The sequence below is a fragment of the Phocoena sinus genome, chromosome 1 (genome assembly GCF_008692025.1).
Source record: "Phocoena sinus isolate mPhoSin1 chromosome 1, mPhoSin1.pri, whole genome shotgun sequence".
NCBI lineage: Eukaryota > Metazoa > Chordata > Mammalia > Artiodactyla > Phocoenidae > Phocoena > Phocoena sinus.
In genome coordinates, this window is record NC_045763.1 from 133043374 (window position 1) to 133062328 (window position 18955).

General features: G+C 41.7%; 1 protein-coding gene across 1 annotated transcript in view; it reads left to right on the forward strand.

Annotated features, from left to right (window-relative positions):
- Positions 1 to 18955, forward strand: part of PAPPA2 (pappalysin 2) — a 282314-nt gene that overhangs the window by 213915 nt on the left and 49444 nt on the right. Inside the window, exons 17-19 of the mRNA XM_032611278.1 lie at positions 12976 to 13144; positions 14550 to 14685; positions 16792 to 16901. Coding sequence (XP_032467169.1) covers positions 12976 to 13144; positions 14550 to 14685; positions 16792 to 16901 — 415 coding nt within the window. The remainder of the gene's footprint in view (positions 1 to 12975; positions 13145 to 14549; positions 14686 to 16791; positions 16902 to 18955) is intronic.

Here is an 18955-nt window from a genome sequence, read left to right on the forward strand (position 1 = left end):
CACCTTTCTTTTCCTTCCATGCAATTTACTTCCACATATACGTCATCATTAATCACATTCATCAGGTTAATGTTTCATTAACCTGACTTCCCAGGGAGCTAAAATAAGTGTGTACGACTTATATTTTATCAAAAGCACCGTGTTATAGTCTCCCTTGTCTTTCACTCCCGTGGTTACCTTTTTCTCATTAGGTGTTGTCTTTATGTGTGAAGGTTAGGCTAACCTCGTTAGGACTCATAATTCATTTGAAGTGTGAATTGTCCCAACCTTCTAACTTTACTTAGACAGCCTCTCCCTCTGAGTTAGTCATTCATCAAGATGCCATCCGAAAGGTACTGCAGTAGTAATACCTTTTTAAGAGTAATTGTAAATAGCCATCCTTCTGCGGGTCACTTTTCCAAAGAACATAAATCTACTTAAGTTCTAGAAACACAAATGTAGGTTCAGACTGCAACATTGTAAATAGGCCTTACATTGTGCCTATTTATTGTTTGACAAACGTTTGGTTGGTAAAACCCTTCAGTGAGGTTTGTCTGATCCGATCTGGGGGGAGGGTGCAAGAGGGCTTTGTAGCTAGATGTGTGTACTTGACCCATCTCTGTACACATAGGAAGATTGTTCAGTGTGGCAGAGAGTTAAAACACATAAGGTCTCAACTCTGTACTGTTGGGTTGATGATGATGATTGATGATTCATCGCTATGTGCTGTGTGTGTGAAGAACTTTACATACATTACCCCATTCGTTTCTTATGACAGATAAATTTTATTATATGATAAAATAATAGTATAATGGAGAGTAATATGAGATGGTAATATGCAATGATATAATATAATAATAACACATTTAAGTACTTTATTATCCCCTCTTCCAGATAAAGAAACTGAGACTCAGAGTATTGTTAAGTAGTCATCCCATGATCACTCAGCCAATATATGGTGCTAAAACCATTCTAACTCCAAAGCCCACGCTCTTGGCTAATAAGGCTTTTGATCGTGGGTAAATTACTACATTTCTCTGAGCCTCTTTTTCCACCTCTGAAAAATGATGGAAAATCTTGAGTGACTTCCAGATCTAAAAGTCTATATTTTATTTTCTATCTCAACAGAAGTAATGAGGAGATTTAACACTTTGGTATAACACCATTGAGAGAAGTGATACGTGAAATGTATTGCCACCAGGAAGAAGAGAAGGAGCAGTATATTATAAACACAAACACTACACAGACAAGGTCTTAGTAGGCAATACTTAGTAGGCAATACTTGGAGAGCTTCTGATCCAAATGAATAGCCAAGGTTTTATTTCTTCCCCTTGATGGGTTTTGGTGAATTGTTCTCCACTCACCCCCAAGAGGATTAGATCTAGATCTTTCTTGAAGACAGAATATTGGGTACATTTTTAAGGATTTCTAGAATTGAGTTTAAAGATTAAACACTTCTCTAAAATGTCTGAAGAAGAAAATTTAGTCAGCTTTCTAGGAAGTCTTTCCTTTGCCCAAGATTTATCTCTTTGCTTAGCGGTTAATTACGCAGGTTCTGGTGTTAATGAGATATAAATTTACATCCCAACTCTGCTATTTATTAGCTCTTTGACCTTTCAAGTCACTGATCTCTATTGAACATGACTATTTTTATCTACCAGATGGATAATAGGAAAGAGGGATACTTACAGATTTTTTTAAGGATTAAATGAGACAATAGATACAAAGAACTGAGCACAGTTCTTAGATCAAACTTCAAGTCAGAAGTAGCTGCTGTTTGTCATCATCACCATCATCATCATTTCCAGCAGGTTAATACTCCTTGTAAAACGTTGCTTTTGGCGTGTTTAACAGCTAATCTTCTTCTTTAGCAAGGAATATACTCAGCTACATTTTCATCAGGGGCTGTTGTTTCCCATCCTGTGGTTGGTTCCTTTGCCCCAGAAAAACAACATAGAGACCGGAAAGACTGAAGGTGGCATTCCAAGTGGGAAGTATAAGTCTTCAGTTACCAGGGCGGTAGGGGAGTGCATTTCCCCTGTCTATAAAGAAAACACACACATCAAAAGAGAAAGTTCATTAAATTAAAAAAAAAAATACATGTACTTCCCTCCACCAATCAGAACCTCCTCTGAATGTTTCATCTCATCCCAGTGTGAGTTATCCAAATACTACAGTGGCTTCAAGTGGACCGTGAAAAGGAAAAAGGGGGATGTGGAGAAAAAGAAATGGAAATTAAATCGTCAGCAAGATAGAGCTGGACATACTTCAAAAATTAGGGTGGGCAAATACAGTCGGGCTGGTCTTGGAGGAGGAGGGAAGGGCATGTCCTGGAGACATTACCTAAATTTTTAGTCTCTTTTGAACTTTTTGAACCATAGCTTGATTCTCTGAGGTTCAACTGATTTTATCCTACCATAAGAAAGGGAAGAAAGACTTGGCTAATGAAATGAAATATGCAGTTGGGGCAAACGCTAAAACTCCTTAAGTACCCTGGATTTGTAATTTTAAAAACGCAGTAAAATAATATACCTAATTTTTAAGTTCTGTGTCATAACACTGTGCACATACATACATGACTAGATGCTAAACCTCTGTATATAGAGACACACAGGTTAGCTCTGATTTGGCAATTAAGGGACACACTGTAATCTTTATGTACACTCATGCATCTGTGAGAAATAGAAATTTGTTTTCTTTCCATTAAGACATTGTCTGGCTTTATAATTAGTGTTTATAGTGAATACATTCGAAGTTTATCCTTGGAATCCTCAATTCTCTTGCCATTGTAGGATAATGTGAGATTTAGGCTAATTTATTACAGCCTCTTTTGGCATGAAAGTGACTAAACCTCTGCTCCAAGCCTTGGACACTCACACACACACCTGGGCACAGGCCAGCTCGCTGCTGCAGGCTTCACAGGCCCTGGTGATGGGCATGCAGCCTTCACTTTGAACAGAGCATTTGATGAACTTATAGTTTTCCCTGTGACCTTCAATCCCAAGCTAGGGAGCGTCTTGTAAAACTGTCCTTTCTCCTCTGATATTATATTGACCGCTGATTTCTCTATTAATCAGGAAAAATAATCTTAAAAATCTAGTATGAGTAAGTGCTGCGTTGTTATATATAAGCCATTAGGTTCTTCAACTCACAATTTCTCTCCCTGATGCCCTTTCTACACTTCCTTTTTCCTACCCCATCCTGTCGCAGGCTCCCTCTAAGCCCTTCTTCAGCATACCGGGTGAGCATTTTGATTGAGAGCTTGCCTTTTTTCTTTAGTAATAAGGTTAGGTCAGGCCCAGCTAATTTATGAACTGTCTCCTGAAAGAGTCTGGGTGGGACAAAAATCTGAAGAATTAAGTAGGGTGGAAAGACTGACTAGAATGCTAACATTCCACACTTGTATCTCTCATACATGCGCACGCGCGTGCACGCGCGCACACACACACACACACACACACACACGGAACACAGAGGGAGAGAAAGGGAGAGAGAGTGATTTTGGTCATCAGAGCTAATAACTTCCATGGCTTATTGAACATTGTATGTACCAGTCATTGTACTACATGCTTTATGTACACTAACTTATAAAATCTTCCAAGGACCCTGTAAGGAAGCTATTATTATCCCCATTTTTCAGATAGGAAAACTGAGGGAAGAAAGATGAGGTGACTTAATAAAAGTCAGAGACATATGAAGAGCCACAGCTGGAGTTTGAGCATTAGTCCCCTGATTCCAAGTCATCTGCTCTTAACCACTCTCCACACCATCTTCCTGATGGGAATTACCCAGTGAAGCCACTAACAACCTGCTGAAGGTCACTGTGACCTCTGACTCTTCCTCTTCATTCAGGGAAAACTGGCAAAGAGAATGTTAATCAGCCTTCCCATTCCAGCCCACATCAGAGGGATGAGGCAAATGCAGGGTTCACCTGTGTAAATTCTGAAGTCATTATGTAGGTCACAACTTGCCAGAAGTTCTGGTAACTCTTTAGTGGATTCAGGTCTTATCACTGCTGTAACTTCTGGACAAGGAGCCGTGTAAAGAGCTTTGCTTTCTGGAAGAGCAACAATGATGGGCAGTGATGGATTCGTGAATTCCCAGGTGAGGGTGTGAATGTATGGACATCCTGTGAGCACTTTTCATGAGACCTGTGAGTTGGACTGACCAGGAACAGGAATATAACAATATCTAGAAGAAGAATTCTTCAACTAGAAACTTTATGAAGATAGCCAAAGGATTCCTTACAAATGAGAGATCCTACCCTCTGAAATGGAATTCATACAATTTGTGGCCCTTTTCTGCCAGACTTTTGTCCCACCCAGGCTCTTTTCCCCCACAGGGGCCACATATAGGCCTGTTTTTTTTTCCATTTAAACTTTAGACTAAGGCTTCAAACACACACTGCCTTTCACACCACTGGTTCTTGCATGCACTGCTCCTTCTACCTGGCAGGTCCTTCTCCTTCTCTAACAAACCCATCTTCAAGTGTTCCTTTCCTGATAGCCTTCCTCATGCCCCTCTTTGGGTTCCCACAGGTTAGTCTTCTGGCCTTATTATTGTATTAATATTTGTTTCTACAACAGCAGGACCTAATGTAATATATGGGCACATACCAGGTACTTAATGAATATCTGTTGACTGAACGTATGAATGGGCAAATACAGGCATACCTCATTTTATTGCTCTTTGCTTTATTATGCTTTGCAGATACTGCATTTTTTACAAATTGAAGGTTTGTGGTAACCCTGCATCGAGCAAGTTTATCGGTGCTGTTTTTCCAGCAGCATTTGTTCATTTCGTGTCTCTGCATCACATTTCGGTAATTCTCGCAATATTTCAAATCAAAAGATTATGACTCCAGGCTCAGATGATGGTTAGCATTGTTTTTATCAATAAAGTGTTTTTAAATTAATACATGTACATTTTTTAGACATAAAAGCTATTGCACACTTAATAGACCACGGGATAGTGTAAACGTAACTTTTGCATGCACTGGGACATCAAAAAATGCCTGTGACTTGTTTTATTGTGATATTCACTTTATTGCGGTGGTCTGGAACTAAACCCACAACATCTCCAAGGTAGGCTGCAACTGAATGATGAAAGATAATGAAAGCAAGAGATTCCTATTTAAGGTTTCCATGTTTTAGACCCAGTTCACCCGTGCATTTCAGTGTAATCACCAGCTCCTCAAACACACCCTGAAGGGAATAGATGTAGAATTATGCAGAATAATGTTAAGGTTTAAATTGCAGGCATTGGAGAAACCTCAGGATGTTTTTAGGTCTGGAGGTAACCTGAGCAGATTTAGTAGGAAGATAGCTCTGTCAGCTGTGTGAAGAATGCATGAGAGGGGCCAAGAGACTGGTAGAAAAGAGGTTAAATGGGGGCTGTTGAAGCGAGAGAGGCTGAGGGTTGGACAGTTTAGGCAGTGATAGATGAAGAAGTGGCCCCAGACTTGAGGTAGGGATTCAGACTTAGGGCCAGGGCATTATCGCATCTGCCAATTTGGAGACCAAAGAGTTAGCAGCAGGAAGATCAAAGATAGAAGTGAGGGGTGGAGCTTTGAAGTAGAATTGACCACACGCTTTTGGGGGTTAGCAGGTTGCTCACTCTGACAGAGAGGCTCTATTTTACATGGAAGAGGAGCTTTGTAAGTTATAAGCATTTTTATGAGTCAGGGAAAAATGAAAGGTCAAAGCCCATGCGTCCGGTGGGCCGATCCTGCCGATTACTATTTCTTGTCCAGTCAAGTGGACCGGGAATGGGCCTCCGGAGGCCTGGTGTGAGCGAGGGTAGAGCAACTATGATCGGCTGTGGACTAGCTATGCCTGGAGTCTGCTGCTCTCCATTTAGGATGTTGGCTTGAGAAACCAGGTCTGCAGTTTGTTAAGAGGAAAGCTGGCCTGGAGTTTGGAAGCACTGATGGTTCTGTCTGGGGTGGAGTAGAGGACCGTGTCTTTTAAAATGGTCTAGAAAACTACTTCCTAAACTTCAATGTGCATAGGAATCACTTGGGGATCTTGTTAAAATGCAGATTCTGATTGAGTCTGTCTGGGTGGGAGCCGAGATTCTGCATTTCTAAGCTCCCAGGTGGTTTCGTGCTGCTGCTCTGGGAACCACACTGTAAGCAGTAAGGGCCTAGAATGCTCTGAGTGAAGAAGCTTTCTAATTTCACTTCAGAAACTGACCACATGCCCTGCAAAACGCTTAGCCAATCAATGCTTTCGTTTCCTAACCTATGTAATGGAAATAGTAATGCGGTTACTCCTTGTCGTCTTTAGGGATATTCTGTGTGGTGAGACTTTGAGATACTCTGTGCAAAGGCACAAAGTAAAGGAAAGTAGTTTATCTGCAGCTCCATTTCTAGTAACTCTAGTGCTTCCAGATTATGACGTAGGGATTGGCATCAGACAGATCCACGGTACGGGCATACCCCGGAAATACTGGGGATTTGGTTCCAGATCACGGCAATAAAGCGAATATCACGATAAAGCAAATCACACGAATCTTTTTTGGTTTCCCAGTGTGCATAAAAGTTATGTTTACACTATACTGTAGTCTATTAAGTGTACAATAGTATTATGTCTTTAAAAACAGTGTACATAATTTTAAAATACTTTATTGCTAAAAAAATGCTAAGCATCATCTGACAGCACAGGGTTGCCACAAACCTTCAATTTGTAAAAGGTGCAATACCTGTGAAGTGCAGTAAAGCAAAGCACAGTGAAACAGGTATGCCTGTACTGATCCCTGCTCTGCCATTAGGTAACCTCAGACAAGTTATTTCACTTCTCGAAACCTACTTAGTTCACCTATAAAATAAACATCTATACATTCATTGAACCAATGTTTATTGGCACCTGTTCTGTACCAGACATTATGCTGAGCGCTGGGGATATAATAGAAACTAAGGTCTTGCCCTCACCAAGCTCGCATCCCAGTGGGCGAGGCAGGCAACATACAAAATAATTACAGAGTATCCATTCTATGCAAAAATACACAGGTGCTTTAATTAAAAACCAAAAACATTAGAGGTATAAAATAAGGATGCTCTTGGGTGGCAAAACTTATCCTTAGATAAGAAGAAGAGCCAGCCAGGAAAAGAACAAAAAGAAAAACATCACAAGCAGAGAGAATGGTACCAACTTCCTTTGGCAGGAAAGAGCTTGAGTTGTGCTCGGGATTCTAGGTCCGGTGTGGACAAAGCACACTAAGTAAGATGAATGGGATGTAAGATGAGGTCAGAGAAAGTGTGGCCAACTCATGCGGGACCTCGTGAGTGAGAAAGTTTGGATTTTATTATTCATGCAACAGGAAGCAATTGAAATGTCCTCAGCAGGAAAATGACATGTTCTAATTTATTTATTTGTTTTTACAAAATATCCCTCTGACTGATGTTTGCAGACTAGGTAGGAAAGGGCCCAGAGGAGAAGTGAAGTCTCCAGTAAGGAGTTGAGAGATGGGAACGTGGGCTACTGCTCATGGCAGTGGAGATGCAAGAGATGTGGGAACAAATGCTGGAGATGTTTGGGAGGTGAAACTAAGAGGACCTACTGGTGGATTGAATAAGATCATACTCACTTGGGGAAGAGGTAAGACTGAGACAAAGAGGAGAATCAAGGATGTCTCCTAAGTTTCAAATGTGGGCAACAGTGTAGATGGTGGTATCATTTGCTGAGCTGGGGATGATTACAGAAGAGCATGTGTGGAGAGAAGGGAATCAAGAACTCCCGTAATCACACAGGATGGTTTTGAGGGTCAAATGATATAGACATATATCCTTCTGTACAATGCCTAGCATTTCAGTGCTCAATATTTTATTGTTTTTCTGTTATCATTATTATTACTCACGAGGGACGACTCATTGGAGACACCAGATGCCCTTGATCAGTAAAGACATGATAATTCCCTTGGACTCAACAATCATACTTTTATTTTCTCCAATGGAAAATAAATATTACTTTTGAAAACCCTGCAGTGGTGATAGAAGGATGGGGTAGACTCATGTGTGCCTCAAGCAACATCAATCAAACTTTCAGCCAAGTTTTGATTACAAGATCTTTATTTCTGGCAATGATGTAAGAAGCAGAAAGAGCACAGCTGGATTTTCGGCACTAGGTGGATACCACAAGTTCTGGAAATTGGAAAAAGCATCTTCTAACTTGGAAATTGTGGTGATTTCTCTGGAGTAGTTAGAGGGAAAATAAATACAAACCTTCCCCTACCCCCAAACCCTCATGGTACCACTTACAGAGAAAGTTGTCTGGCTGTAACTGTCGTGTTTGGTCTCTGCTAAGCATCCAGCCTTTTGGCCGGTGTCGTTAGGTGGGTGATTTTGCTCTCTGATTTCTACACCTATGGTTTATTTTTACTAGCATAGGAAAGTAGCGTAGATTTTAGTAGTTTGCCAACCTGGCTACATTTTAAGACTGCTGACAAATTTTAAAATGTAGAATGTGAGGGCAGTTCCAGGAGATGTAGGCAATCTAGTTTTTTATACAGTTCCTACATGATTTTGATGGGGCTGGTCTACAGATGTCATTTGGAAACCATTGTTGGTGTTTCCAACACCATGTTGGGGTGTTATGTTATGATTTCAAAACTCTGAGTTCTATTCTTGCTTTTGCCTTTGACTTGCTTGCTCTGTGACACCGAGCAACTCACCTCGTAGTTATTAATGTGCAGTTTCCTGCCTGTAAAATGAGATATTGTAGCCTCTCTTACTCCCCTGGGATAAAGAAAATACAGGGAGCTGGTAGTCCGTAAATGGAATATTCCAAGTGAAAGGCACTTGCACTGGACGATCAGAAAAGTCTTGGAATCTCCGTCCTGGTGAGGGCCTGTCTGTGTGCTTTGTCTAATACCCAATGCCATCATTCTTTGAAACGCAAACCTATTCACTTCATGACTTAAAAAGTGTCTCTCAGCTTTTGACTCATACACTTTATGCGAAGGGGTTGGACCATTCTGAATAAAGCAATGTTTTCATTAATGATTTTATCAGGGTCAGAGGTTACTCCTCAAGATCAGCAAACTAGAAGAAACGCAGAGGCAGTTTTGGTACCACTGGGGGTTAAAGTTCTGCCATTGCTATAGGCTTCAGTCCCCTTCAGGGGCCCGACGTGGAAACCAAATTTCCTGGAGCTGGGAGGAATACAGGACACCTTGAATTCCTACCACAATCTCAGTCCCTTTTTGAACAAAGGCCAGAACCAGCCCATGGCACTCAAGTGCCAAGCTCCATACCATGGGACGTCAAGAGTCATTTCCTAAGTGGGTATAGACAGTCATTGACATGGAGCCAGTGACACTGACCAATCACATGCTTTGCGAGAAGTCTGAGGGTTGGGCCTGAATTGTGTCATCTGATTGATTGACATGCAGAAGACAGCCCCTGTATAAGGGAGATGAAACTGCAAGGAGAATCTGTGAGGTTGAGCGGGCATAGGAACCCCTGCAGGAAGGAAACAGGATTTCCTAGGGAATCAGCCCTGTCTCCCAGCCTCTCCCCACTCCTTCCTGGAGTGCCTCCTCTGGGGTCCAGGGGCACCCATGTGAACTGTGTTGCTTCCCTTGCCACCTTACAGCCTTCTCCCTCCCTTATCACCGATATGACTGGTGATTTGCAGTGCAGAGCCTGTCACATTACCTGGGTACCACCCGCAACGGCCAACTCACTCTTCCCCAGCCAAGTTTGATCTCTCTACCCTCATCCCTGAGGTTATTAAACTGGCAAGGAAATATATGAAATCGGCATTCTTGAATGGCTCTCCACTCTGGGCAAGAAAAGGGAGGACTGTTTCCATGGCTGAAGTGTTCCAACCAATTCAGAGAAAAATACCACATGAAGTCAAAATATTGTTGTCCTGGCCAAGCAAGGGTTTTCCTTTATGACCATGCTGACATGCAAGGTTTACAGCCTTGCCTCTCCCCTGGTGTCAGTGGTATTGCCTGCTCTCTCCAGCTGGGGAATGGCAGTTCAGCAGAGGTAGGGGAAGGATTTCATCTGTGGGAGGTGATAGAAAGGAGAGAGTCCCTGGGAGAATATAAACTCTGTAGTGTGAAAAAAGAGCAGACTATCCAGCCTAGGAGAGGGACAAAAATGAGCTTCGTTATAGTAAAAAGAACTGCATATGCTTCCTTGAAAATCGATTAGAGAAGACATTTTTAAATGTCATCTTCCAGGAATAAAGGCGCAGACGCAGAGAATGGACTTGAGGACACGGGGAGGGGGAAGGGTAAGCTGGGACGAAGTGAGAGAGTGGCATTGACATATATACACTACCAAATGTAAAATAGATAGCTAGTGGGAAGCAGCTGCATCGCACAGGGAGGTCAGCTCGGTGCTTTGTGACCACCTAGAGGGGTGGGATAGGGAGGGTGGGAGGGAGATGCAAGAGGGAGGGGATATGGGGATATATGTATACATATAGCTGACTCACTTTGTTATACAGCAGAAACTAACACAACGTTGTAAAACAATTATACTCCAATAAAGATGTAAAAATAAATAAATAAATAAAATGTCATCTTCCTTTAGGGAAAGAAGCCTTATACTAAAGAGTACACAGTGTGTGATTTTATTTATGTAAAGTTTAAGAACGGGCAAAATGAATCTAAGCTGATGCAAGTCTGAAGAGTGTGGGTTGCAGGGGTGTGGGAAGGTTCAACTGGGAAGAGGGATTTCTAGGGGGGCTGGAAATTCTCTGTACCTTGATCTGAGTGGTGATCACCCAGGTGTATTCACATGTAAAAATTTCTTGAGCTATATACTGAGTTGTGCAATTTTCTATACATAATTTAGTGCTCTGCAAAAATGAATCTTCCTTTTTTGGTCACACTTATAAATGTGGCATCCGGATAAAGGGCTGTTCAGTAGGATAGAGACATTACTGATAATTCAAAGTGGATTGTATAGCGTAAGAGGTGCAGCTGAACCTGACCCAGGAAGGGCCACAGGCTTCAGCAGCAGGATGACCTGGGTCCAAGTCCTCTCTGCAGCTTTTACTGTGGATCTTTGAGCTAGCTTTAAATCTCTCAGGCTCAGTTTCCTTCTCTGAAATGTGGATAATAATATTTACCTTTATATGCTGTTTGGGGGATTCAGTGAAATAATGTATGTAGGTGTCTTTCCAAACACCTGAAATACAGCTCAAAAATAGTATTTATTATTAACAGATAGTAGATATATGTCCACATAAACTATGATGCTAAAGAATTCTAGTCATAAAATCAGATTTCTATCCTAAAATATTACTGGGAATAAAGGTATGAATCTAAATAACTATTTAATAATAAGTTAAACACTCCTTCACGAATATCTAAGTGGATATTGTTAAAATATGTTAAACTATTAAAACTTATTTAAATTTTTTGAAATCAGCTGCATTCTGTGCTGTAGGATCTTGGTCAAATTATTTAATGTCTCTGAGTATGTTTATCTATAAAATGGGGATGATAATACTACTTCATTAGGGATACTCTGATGGTTCACTTTGTTAAAATATATAATGTGCTATGCAGTGTGCCTAACACACTGTGAATTTTGGTTAAATAATTCAATTTGGCAAATATTTGATTAATGCCTAATATAAGACAGATTTTTTTTTTTTTAGTTCTTGGGAATTAAAAGCAAGAATAAAACACAATCCTTGCCTTCAGTCAGCTTCCAACCTAGTGGGAAAGGCAGACACGTACACATGTATAAAATAATGTGATAAATGTTGTACTAGTATAATATTAAAATACTGGAGAAGCATGCAGGGGTCATTGCATAAAAGTATGATAGTCCATTAAACGTGTGTAGATGGTGGGCATATTTAAATTTAAAAAGAACATCGTGGGCTTCCCTGGTGGCGCAGTGGTTGAGAGTCCGCCTGCCAATGCAGGGGACACGGGTTCGTGCCCCGGTCCGGGAGGATCCCACATGCCGCGGAGCGGCTGGGCCCGTGAGCCATGGCCGCTGAGCCTGCGCGTCCGGAGCCAACGGGAGAGGCCACAGCGGTGAGAGGCCCGTGTACTGCAAAAAAAAAAAAAAAAAAAACATCGTGATACTGGAAAATAAAAATTTAAGGCCACCGTGTGGTTGAATGAGGGGTCAAAGGATTATTTCTATTTTAGAATCACAAGCTTATCTTATGTTCTGAATCAGAAGTGGATGCATTAAAACAACAAAATGGACAGCACCTTCAGTTTGGCAGTGAGTTAGAAGGGGAACGGGATGGAGTTTGCAGCAGCAAAACCTAATTCTGTTGACTACTGTCCACCACAAATGCAGTCTCTTTGGTTGGAGGCCACATCTGTGCATGCAAAGGAAGGGCAGTTCTTCCAGGACACTGTGGAGTCGTGTCTACTCAGAGAATCTCACGAAAGCTATGAATGCTTTCCAAGAAAAAAATGGACTTGTAAGCAAACAAAATGGCCATAGTCATTTCCAGTGAGGCTCTTGCTCTTCTGAAGTTCAGGGTAAGAGCCTCTGTTTTAAGAAGACCCCTACTGCTGTATCTTCTCCCCTCTTTGGAGAACCAATAAATATTGGCAGCTTCATTGATTACATTGCCATATTAACACTGATGATCCTCAAATGACTTCCGTTTAGTCCCCTGAGTGTGTGATAATCATTTCTGTACTCCATCCTACCAGGTATTTTCCAAGTGCACTTGGGTGTGAGACTGCTCCAAGATGAAGAGCTTAATGAAAACCCAACTGAAAAAGTCTAGATGCTGCTCTGATAGTTATAAAAACTCTCTGGAGAGTAATCTACAAAATATTACTATATAACAGCTAATGTGATCACTGCTATTACGTGCACATTACTATTTTTACTTCCATGACTTAGAAATTAGACTAGAGAGGTATGACATTTGGCTAACGAGACCCAACTGCCCCTGTCTATTTGCTAATCCTTAGCCCATGTTACTGAGGGTCCAGTCTTCTCCCATAACCTCCTTGAGGGATTTTGATGGGCTATTTTGCTTTATGTCTTATCAGCAAGTTCCTGAAGATCCAGTGCCTGGAAGATGGAATCTGGGAGCAAGGCAGCTGCGTCCCAGTGGTGTGTGAGCCCCCATCTCCTGTCTTTGAAGGCATGTATGAATGCACCAACGGCTTTGAGCTCAACAGCCAGTGTGTGCTCAACTGTAACGAGGAAAGTAAAAGGGTAAGGATGACTTGAACTTTATATTGGATCAGGTTGTGCTCTAGTCTTGGTGACCAATCCAAGAACGTTCCGTAGAAATGATCTAAATGAATTGCAACAGGCAGGGCCTTACCAAGCTGGGATTCTAACCAGGGGTGTTGATATTATTTGATAGGGAATTCAGAAGAGGCCACGTTTTTGGAATATTCTCTCCTGACTTCAGAACTTCCTCTTGGATAAGAAGAACAACCTGATGGGTTGGGTACCTGGGTAAATTGGAAAAATGCTGGGATTCTGATTTGGCAATGTGATTTCCTCTGATCTAACTTGGCTAGAAATGCTGGTATTACACTTTTTAACAGAACAGAGTCCTGAACAGAAACACGAATTCCTCAGCAAAGGCAAAGCGGAACGTGCTGTTTGACTATTCTTCTCCCTAGGATTTTGGCGTGAGAGGTCTCAAGCAACACCCACAGTCTTACCACGGTTATGTGACTAAAATCAATTTTATTTTAGAATCTTTTCAAGTACCACACACATACACGAGACAGGAAGTTAAGCAGACTTCCTAGGCAAAGATCAATGACCTTGACTGCTCTCCTGGAACATGCCTTTATCTCAGCGTCCAGTACTCCAAGGTAAACACTGCAGGACAGATTTGAAAAGAATACTCCATGAAATGAGACCCCTTAGAAATCAACACATCTGTTTGCACTGATTGTTTAAGGAGTCAAGGAGTTGGCCAGATGAAGGGAGAGTTATTGTAATTCTAAAATCTTACTTTCTTGGGGTTTGTGAGTTAGTGCTACTCTCTGTGTTCTGCCTATAGTATACTTTGTGATTGCTGGGGATGCGAAGCCAAGAGTTACACAAACCAGCATACATGTGGAGAAAGGGACTAGAACTTTGGTGAGATCAAAAGCATCTATGATGTTTCCATTCAAGCAGAAAGGCAAAAAGCACCTCCAGAAAAATTATGAATTAGTTTTACGGGCTCAAGCTCATATTGAAAAAAATCTGACATTTGCCACAAGCAGCATCTGTGGGATAGTATGAATGGATCAATGCAAAACAACACCACCATCGGGGAAAAAAATTCCAAAAACTATCTCAGAATACATGGGCTACTGTTGATAGCTCACCGTATCCTTACATCCAAAGGAAAACACATTGTTAATGAATTTTATTAATGACAAAATTGTTCATGATTCCTTCACATCAAAACAGCAAAATCTCGTCTTGACTTTTTGTTTGCGGCGGGGGAGGCGGTGGTCAGAAACAACATGGTTTATTATCTCAATATTTTCTTTTAGTCCAGGTTCTAGAAGTTGGAGAACACTACCATTTAATCAGACCACCTTTTCCCCCACTCTAAAAGAAGTTAGCAAAACAATAAGGTACATGTGTTTGACTTTTGATATTCTAGCTTCCCATCCTCTGCACGAAGGAGGGACTGTGGACCGAGGAGTTCAAGTTATGTGAGAACCTGCAAGGGGAATGCCCACCACCCGCCTCGGAGCTGAATTTCGTGGAGTACAAGTGTGAACAGGGATACAGGATTGGTATGTTTGGGAAGGGATGCTGACTCCTGCTCCCAAGTAATCCTTAACTAGGACTGGCTGGATCTTGAATCAGATCCATTGTTCTCCCTGAGGAGTGGATAGAAATTCAAGTTGACTCTTAGCTGCTTCAGTAAAAATGAAATTTATGACAAATTTATGTTTTTTTTATTCCTCCACTCATGTGTAATGTTGTTGCCGCTGCTGAACCATTTGCATAGTGTCTGGTCACGTTACCCATTTCGCAGCAGGCTGAAAAGTGGATTGATTTGTGGCAGGAGTAGTAGTTCTAAGAGGAAAGGTGGAAATGTGTAGACGCACACCACGCATGTGCTGGGCGCCTCCTCCATTCTCTCTGCTGTCGTTACTGGAGCAGAGAGTTCCTGAAAGGAACAATTTGAAATTGCCTAGCTTGCCTGGCTCAGCAGCCATTCCTTCTGTACAGGGGATTAGGCTCCAGAACCTAGGGGTAACTTCTTAAAGCAGTCATTGAAATTAAAAGTCTCTGTGGCCAGGGTCGATTGAAAGTCAAGTTGACTTAAATTTGCTCTGGCTGGACTTAAGCATCATAGAAGAGGGATGCTGTTTGTGGAAAACTTTGTGAGATTAACCCGACGTTTTGAATTGTACAAGCAAGGAGTAATTTTCCAAGTCATTCTAACGTTTGTAATGCCAGTAGGTATCATTTGAGTTAATGAGAAAGCTTGTTAGTTTCTGAGAACGTTCTTTACCGTCTTCAAGTTGCTCTTTGCACTGAGAAGTCTTAAGGTCAGGCAAGGAGTAGCGGAATGCTGAGACCATGCCTCTTGTGTGGTGTCTGATGAGAAAATTCTTATCTCCCCACCCTCTAATTTTTACATTAATATGTCACACACACACGTATATAGAGTCCTTAAGAGTCATGTAACTCTTTGAGTTATTATACAAGTCAGCAAAAAACATTAATAGAGGTAAGTGTGAGCTGAAAAGAAACTTGGAGATCATCAAAATCTTTAGATGAGGAAATAGAGAACCCTGAGAGTCTGCCTTCTTTGAATAGAATTTTAGAAGATACTTAAGACACCACATACAAAGAAATAAAGCAAGATTTTTCTTTAAAAGGCCAACATATGACCAAAATCTCTGCTTCTGATTTCCCCTTGTTTCCTCTTTTAATCACGTAGGTTTCTTGGCTGCCTGTGTAATGATCTTCAGTCTAGTGGGCATTATAAATCCACCTTCATGACTTCTGGGCCATTTCTTCCCCAGCTAGTAAAGTTCTTAGGTAGTAGATGTCGCAGTCATAAGCTTCCAGGAAATTATATGAGCAGAAATGGTATTAAAAGTACTTAAAAGGCATCAACAAATCCGGGTAGACTTTGGCTGGCCAGAGTCCTGGAGTGGGGTATTGGAGGTCTATGAGACCAGGAATTAAATCTTTTATTGCTAAGTCATACAGAGATTCAGGGATTCCAGAGGAGGGGGTATATTGGACTAGAAGGAGAAAGGGCACTTGGGCCAAGGGAGTTAACTTGCGGAAGTGGCTCTTTACTAGTTAGTGTAGGAATATCCCTACAGGTACACGGTAGGTGAGTATCGACCCTGCCTATGACCATGTTAATGAGGTGACCTACAACGTAGAAAGCAATTGTTTTTGTACTTCCCTGGTGGCACAGTGGTTAAGAATCCGCCTGCCAATGCAGGGGACATGGGTTCGAGCCCTGGTCTGGGAAGATCCCACATGCCGCGGAGCAGCAAAGCCCGTGCGCCACAACTACTGAGCCTGCGCTCTAGAGCCCGCGAGCCACAACTGCTGAAGCCCACGCGCCTAGAGCCCGTGCTCCACAGCAAGAGAAACCACCGCAATGAGAAGCCCAAGCACCACAATGAAGAGTAGCCCCCGCTCGCCGCAACTAGACAAAGCCCGTGTGGAGCAACGAAGACCCAGCACAGCCAAATATATAAACAAATTTATTTATTTATTTATTTATTTAAAAAAGACGTGAGCAGAAAAGAAAAAAAAAAAAAACAATAAAAAAAAGAAAGAAAAATCAAAGCTAATGATTCCAAGATGTAAAAGACTGAGATGTGGGAAGTTCAAGTCTCTTTTGTAAATTTCTGTTCCTTCAGGTGCAGTGTGTTCCCCATCGTGTATAATCCCCCCTAGCGATCCCGTAATCCTTCCTGCGAACGTCACTGCTGACACTCTGGAGCACTGGATGGAACCTGTCAAAGTCCAGGTGAGGAAAGGATCATTTTTATGTGCCGAGGATGTAAGACTGCCGAACAATTCTCAACTGGCAGCATTATTCCCTGGAGTAATTTCAGAGGCTTTCAAAGCATCCTTAGAGCAAACAACTGCATGGATCATTCCTAGAGAGAAGGATTGAAAATCAAGAAGAAAAAAGAGAAAAGCTTGAGAAAAAAGATGACCAATATCTAAAGGAAAGTTTAAAAGATAATATAGAAGGAAGACTCAGAGACATAAAGAATGATAATACAGGAAGGAAAGTGAAGGAGAAAATTACCACTAATAAAAAAATAGGAAAATAAATTAGAAAAGATGAAAATAAAACTGAAAACAGGGAGAGAATGACTAGAGGAAGTAAGGAAAGTTACCTTTCCTGCCTCCATTTCCCACTCTCTCTAAACCCCCAAATCCTCTCTGGAACCTCTGATATTCAAAGTCAGTCATGAGCGAGATCCATCACATCTGTGAGCTTTCCATTCATTTTCATCCTCATTTGAAACCCTGAGGATTCTGCCTCCCTGCAGGGTCCACTGGTGCCTACTTTCTCTCTCACACCCCTCCTGTCTCTGGGCCTGGGAGAGGAGCAGATGTCCTCCTGTCTCCTCAATGCCACTTCCAAACTCTTCTCCCTGCCTCCTCCCTGAAATCACCCACATTTGAATCTAATGCCAACAGAATAAAGCACTCACCAGCCTCAGTGCAGCTGTCATCTTCTGACCCTCAGTTCACTCCCTCCCCTGATTTTTTAACCACTTTAGCTCCTGGCTCACAGTCACTTTACCTAATATTCCTGGCATGACTCTTACTGATTTCAACATGCACACACTGGGTCCTTCCCACACCTGGGTTCTCAGTTCCGTGGCCTCCTTTGACCACCTTTACCTTCCTGACTTTCTCTCCCATATGCTTTCCTTGGCTTACTCTAATCTTGCCACAGTGGCTCTTGGCTAATTCTTGAACAGGCACACTCCCACCTCAGGACTTTTGCCCCGTGGCTCCCTCTGCCTAGAATGCTCTTCTCCTGGGTATCTTCATGTCTTGCTCCTTTGCTTCCTTCATAATTTTACTCAAATGTCAGAAAGGCCTCCTTTGACTACTCTATCTAAAATTTTAACTCCCCTAAAACTTTGTTTCCCTTCCCTCTTTTATGTTTTTCTCCTTAGGACTTATCATGACCATGCATATTATATATTTTACTCATTTATCTTATGTATTAATAAGTCTCTTTCCACCAGTAGAATAAAAAGGTCAATGAGGGATTATTGTTCACTACTATATCCCCAGATACTAGAACACTAACTGGTATGTAATAAGTGTTCAATAAATATTTGTGAAATGAGTAAATGAAAAAGAGAAAGAAAAGGCTATACAAGTATGAATGGAGATGACCTTGTAGTCAGGAAGTTATTTCTTCTTAGAATGGGAGGGTGGGGATATCAGAAAGCCTGAGCGCTTTGTTGCTTTATTAGACTGTCTAATAAACAAAAACCTTGGAAGGCTATTCCCACAGAGTCACCAAGAGATGGACGCTAGAGAGATACTACATTTCATTCGGAAATCATTCTCAGATTGCTCCTTTTCTCTCACAGGCTAATTGTGCTGTCGTATTGGCAGGGATGTGTGTTAAAGCAGGAGGATCAGGAACAAATACTCTAAGTATGCTTTGGGGTGGGGGATGGGAGTAGCGTGACCCTATTAATTCAGTCAGTCACTCACTCAGCAAACACTTATTGGGGCTTACTCTGTGCCCTGGAACTGTGCTAAATGTTGGGAATATGAAAAGGAAAAAAATGAGAGTCCTTCTGTTTACAAGACTTATAATATGCCCATGAAAACAAACATTTATAATAATGCAACATGGGAAATGGCTTGCTTGTGGTAGAAGAGCTGTGGGAACACCCAAGAGGAAGCATCTAATTCTTCTGCTCAGGAGCTTTGGGGAGTTGGGGGAGGATCAACAGGCCAGGAAGCTTTCTCTCTGGGTCTTAAACTATGATCGAGGGGAAAATTCTAGAGGATAAGGAGTGGTAAGAAATTCTGTGT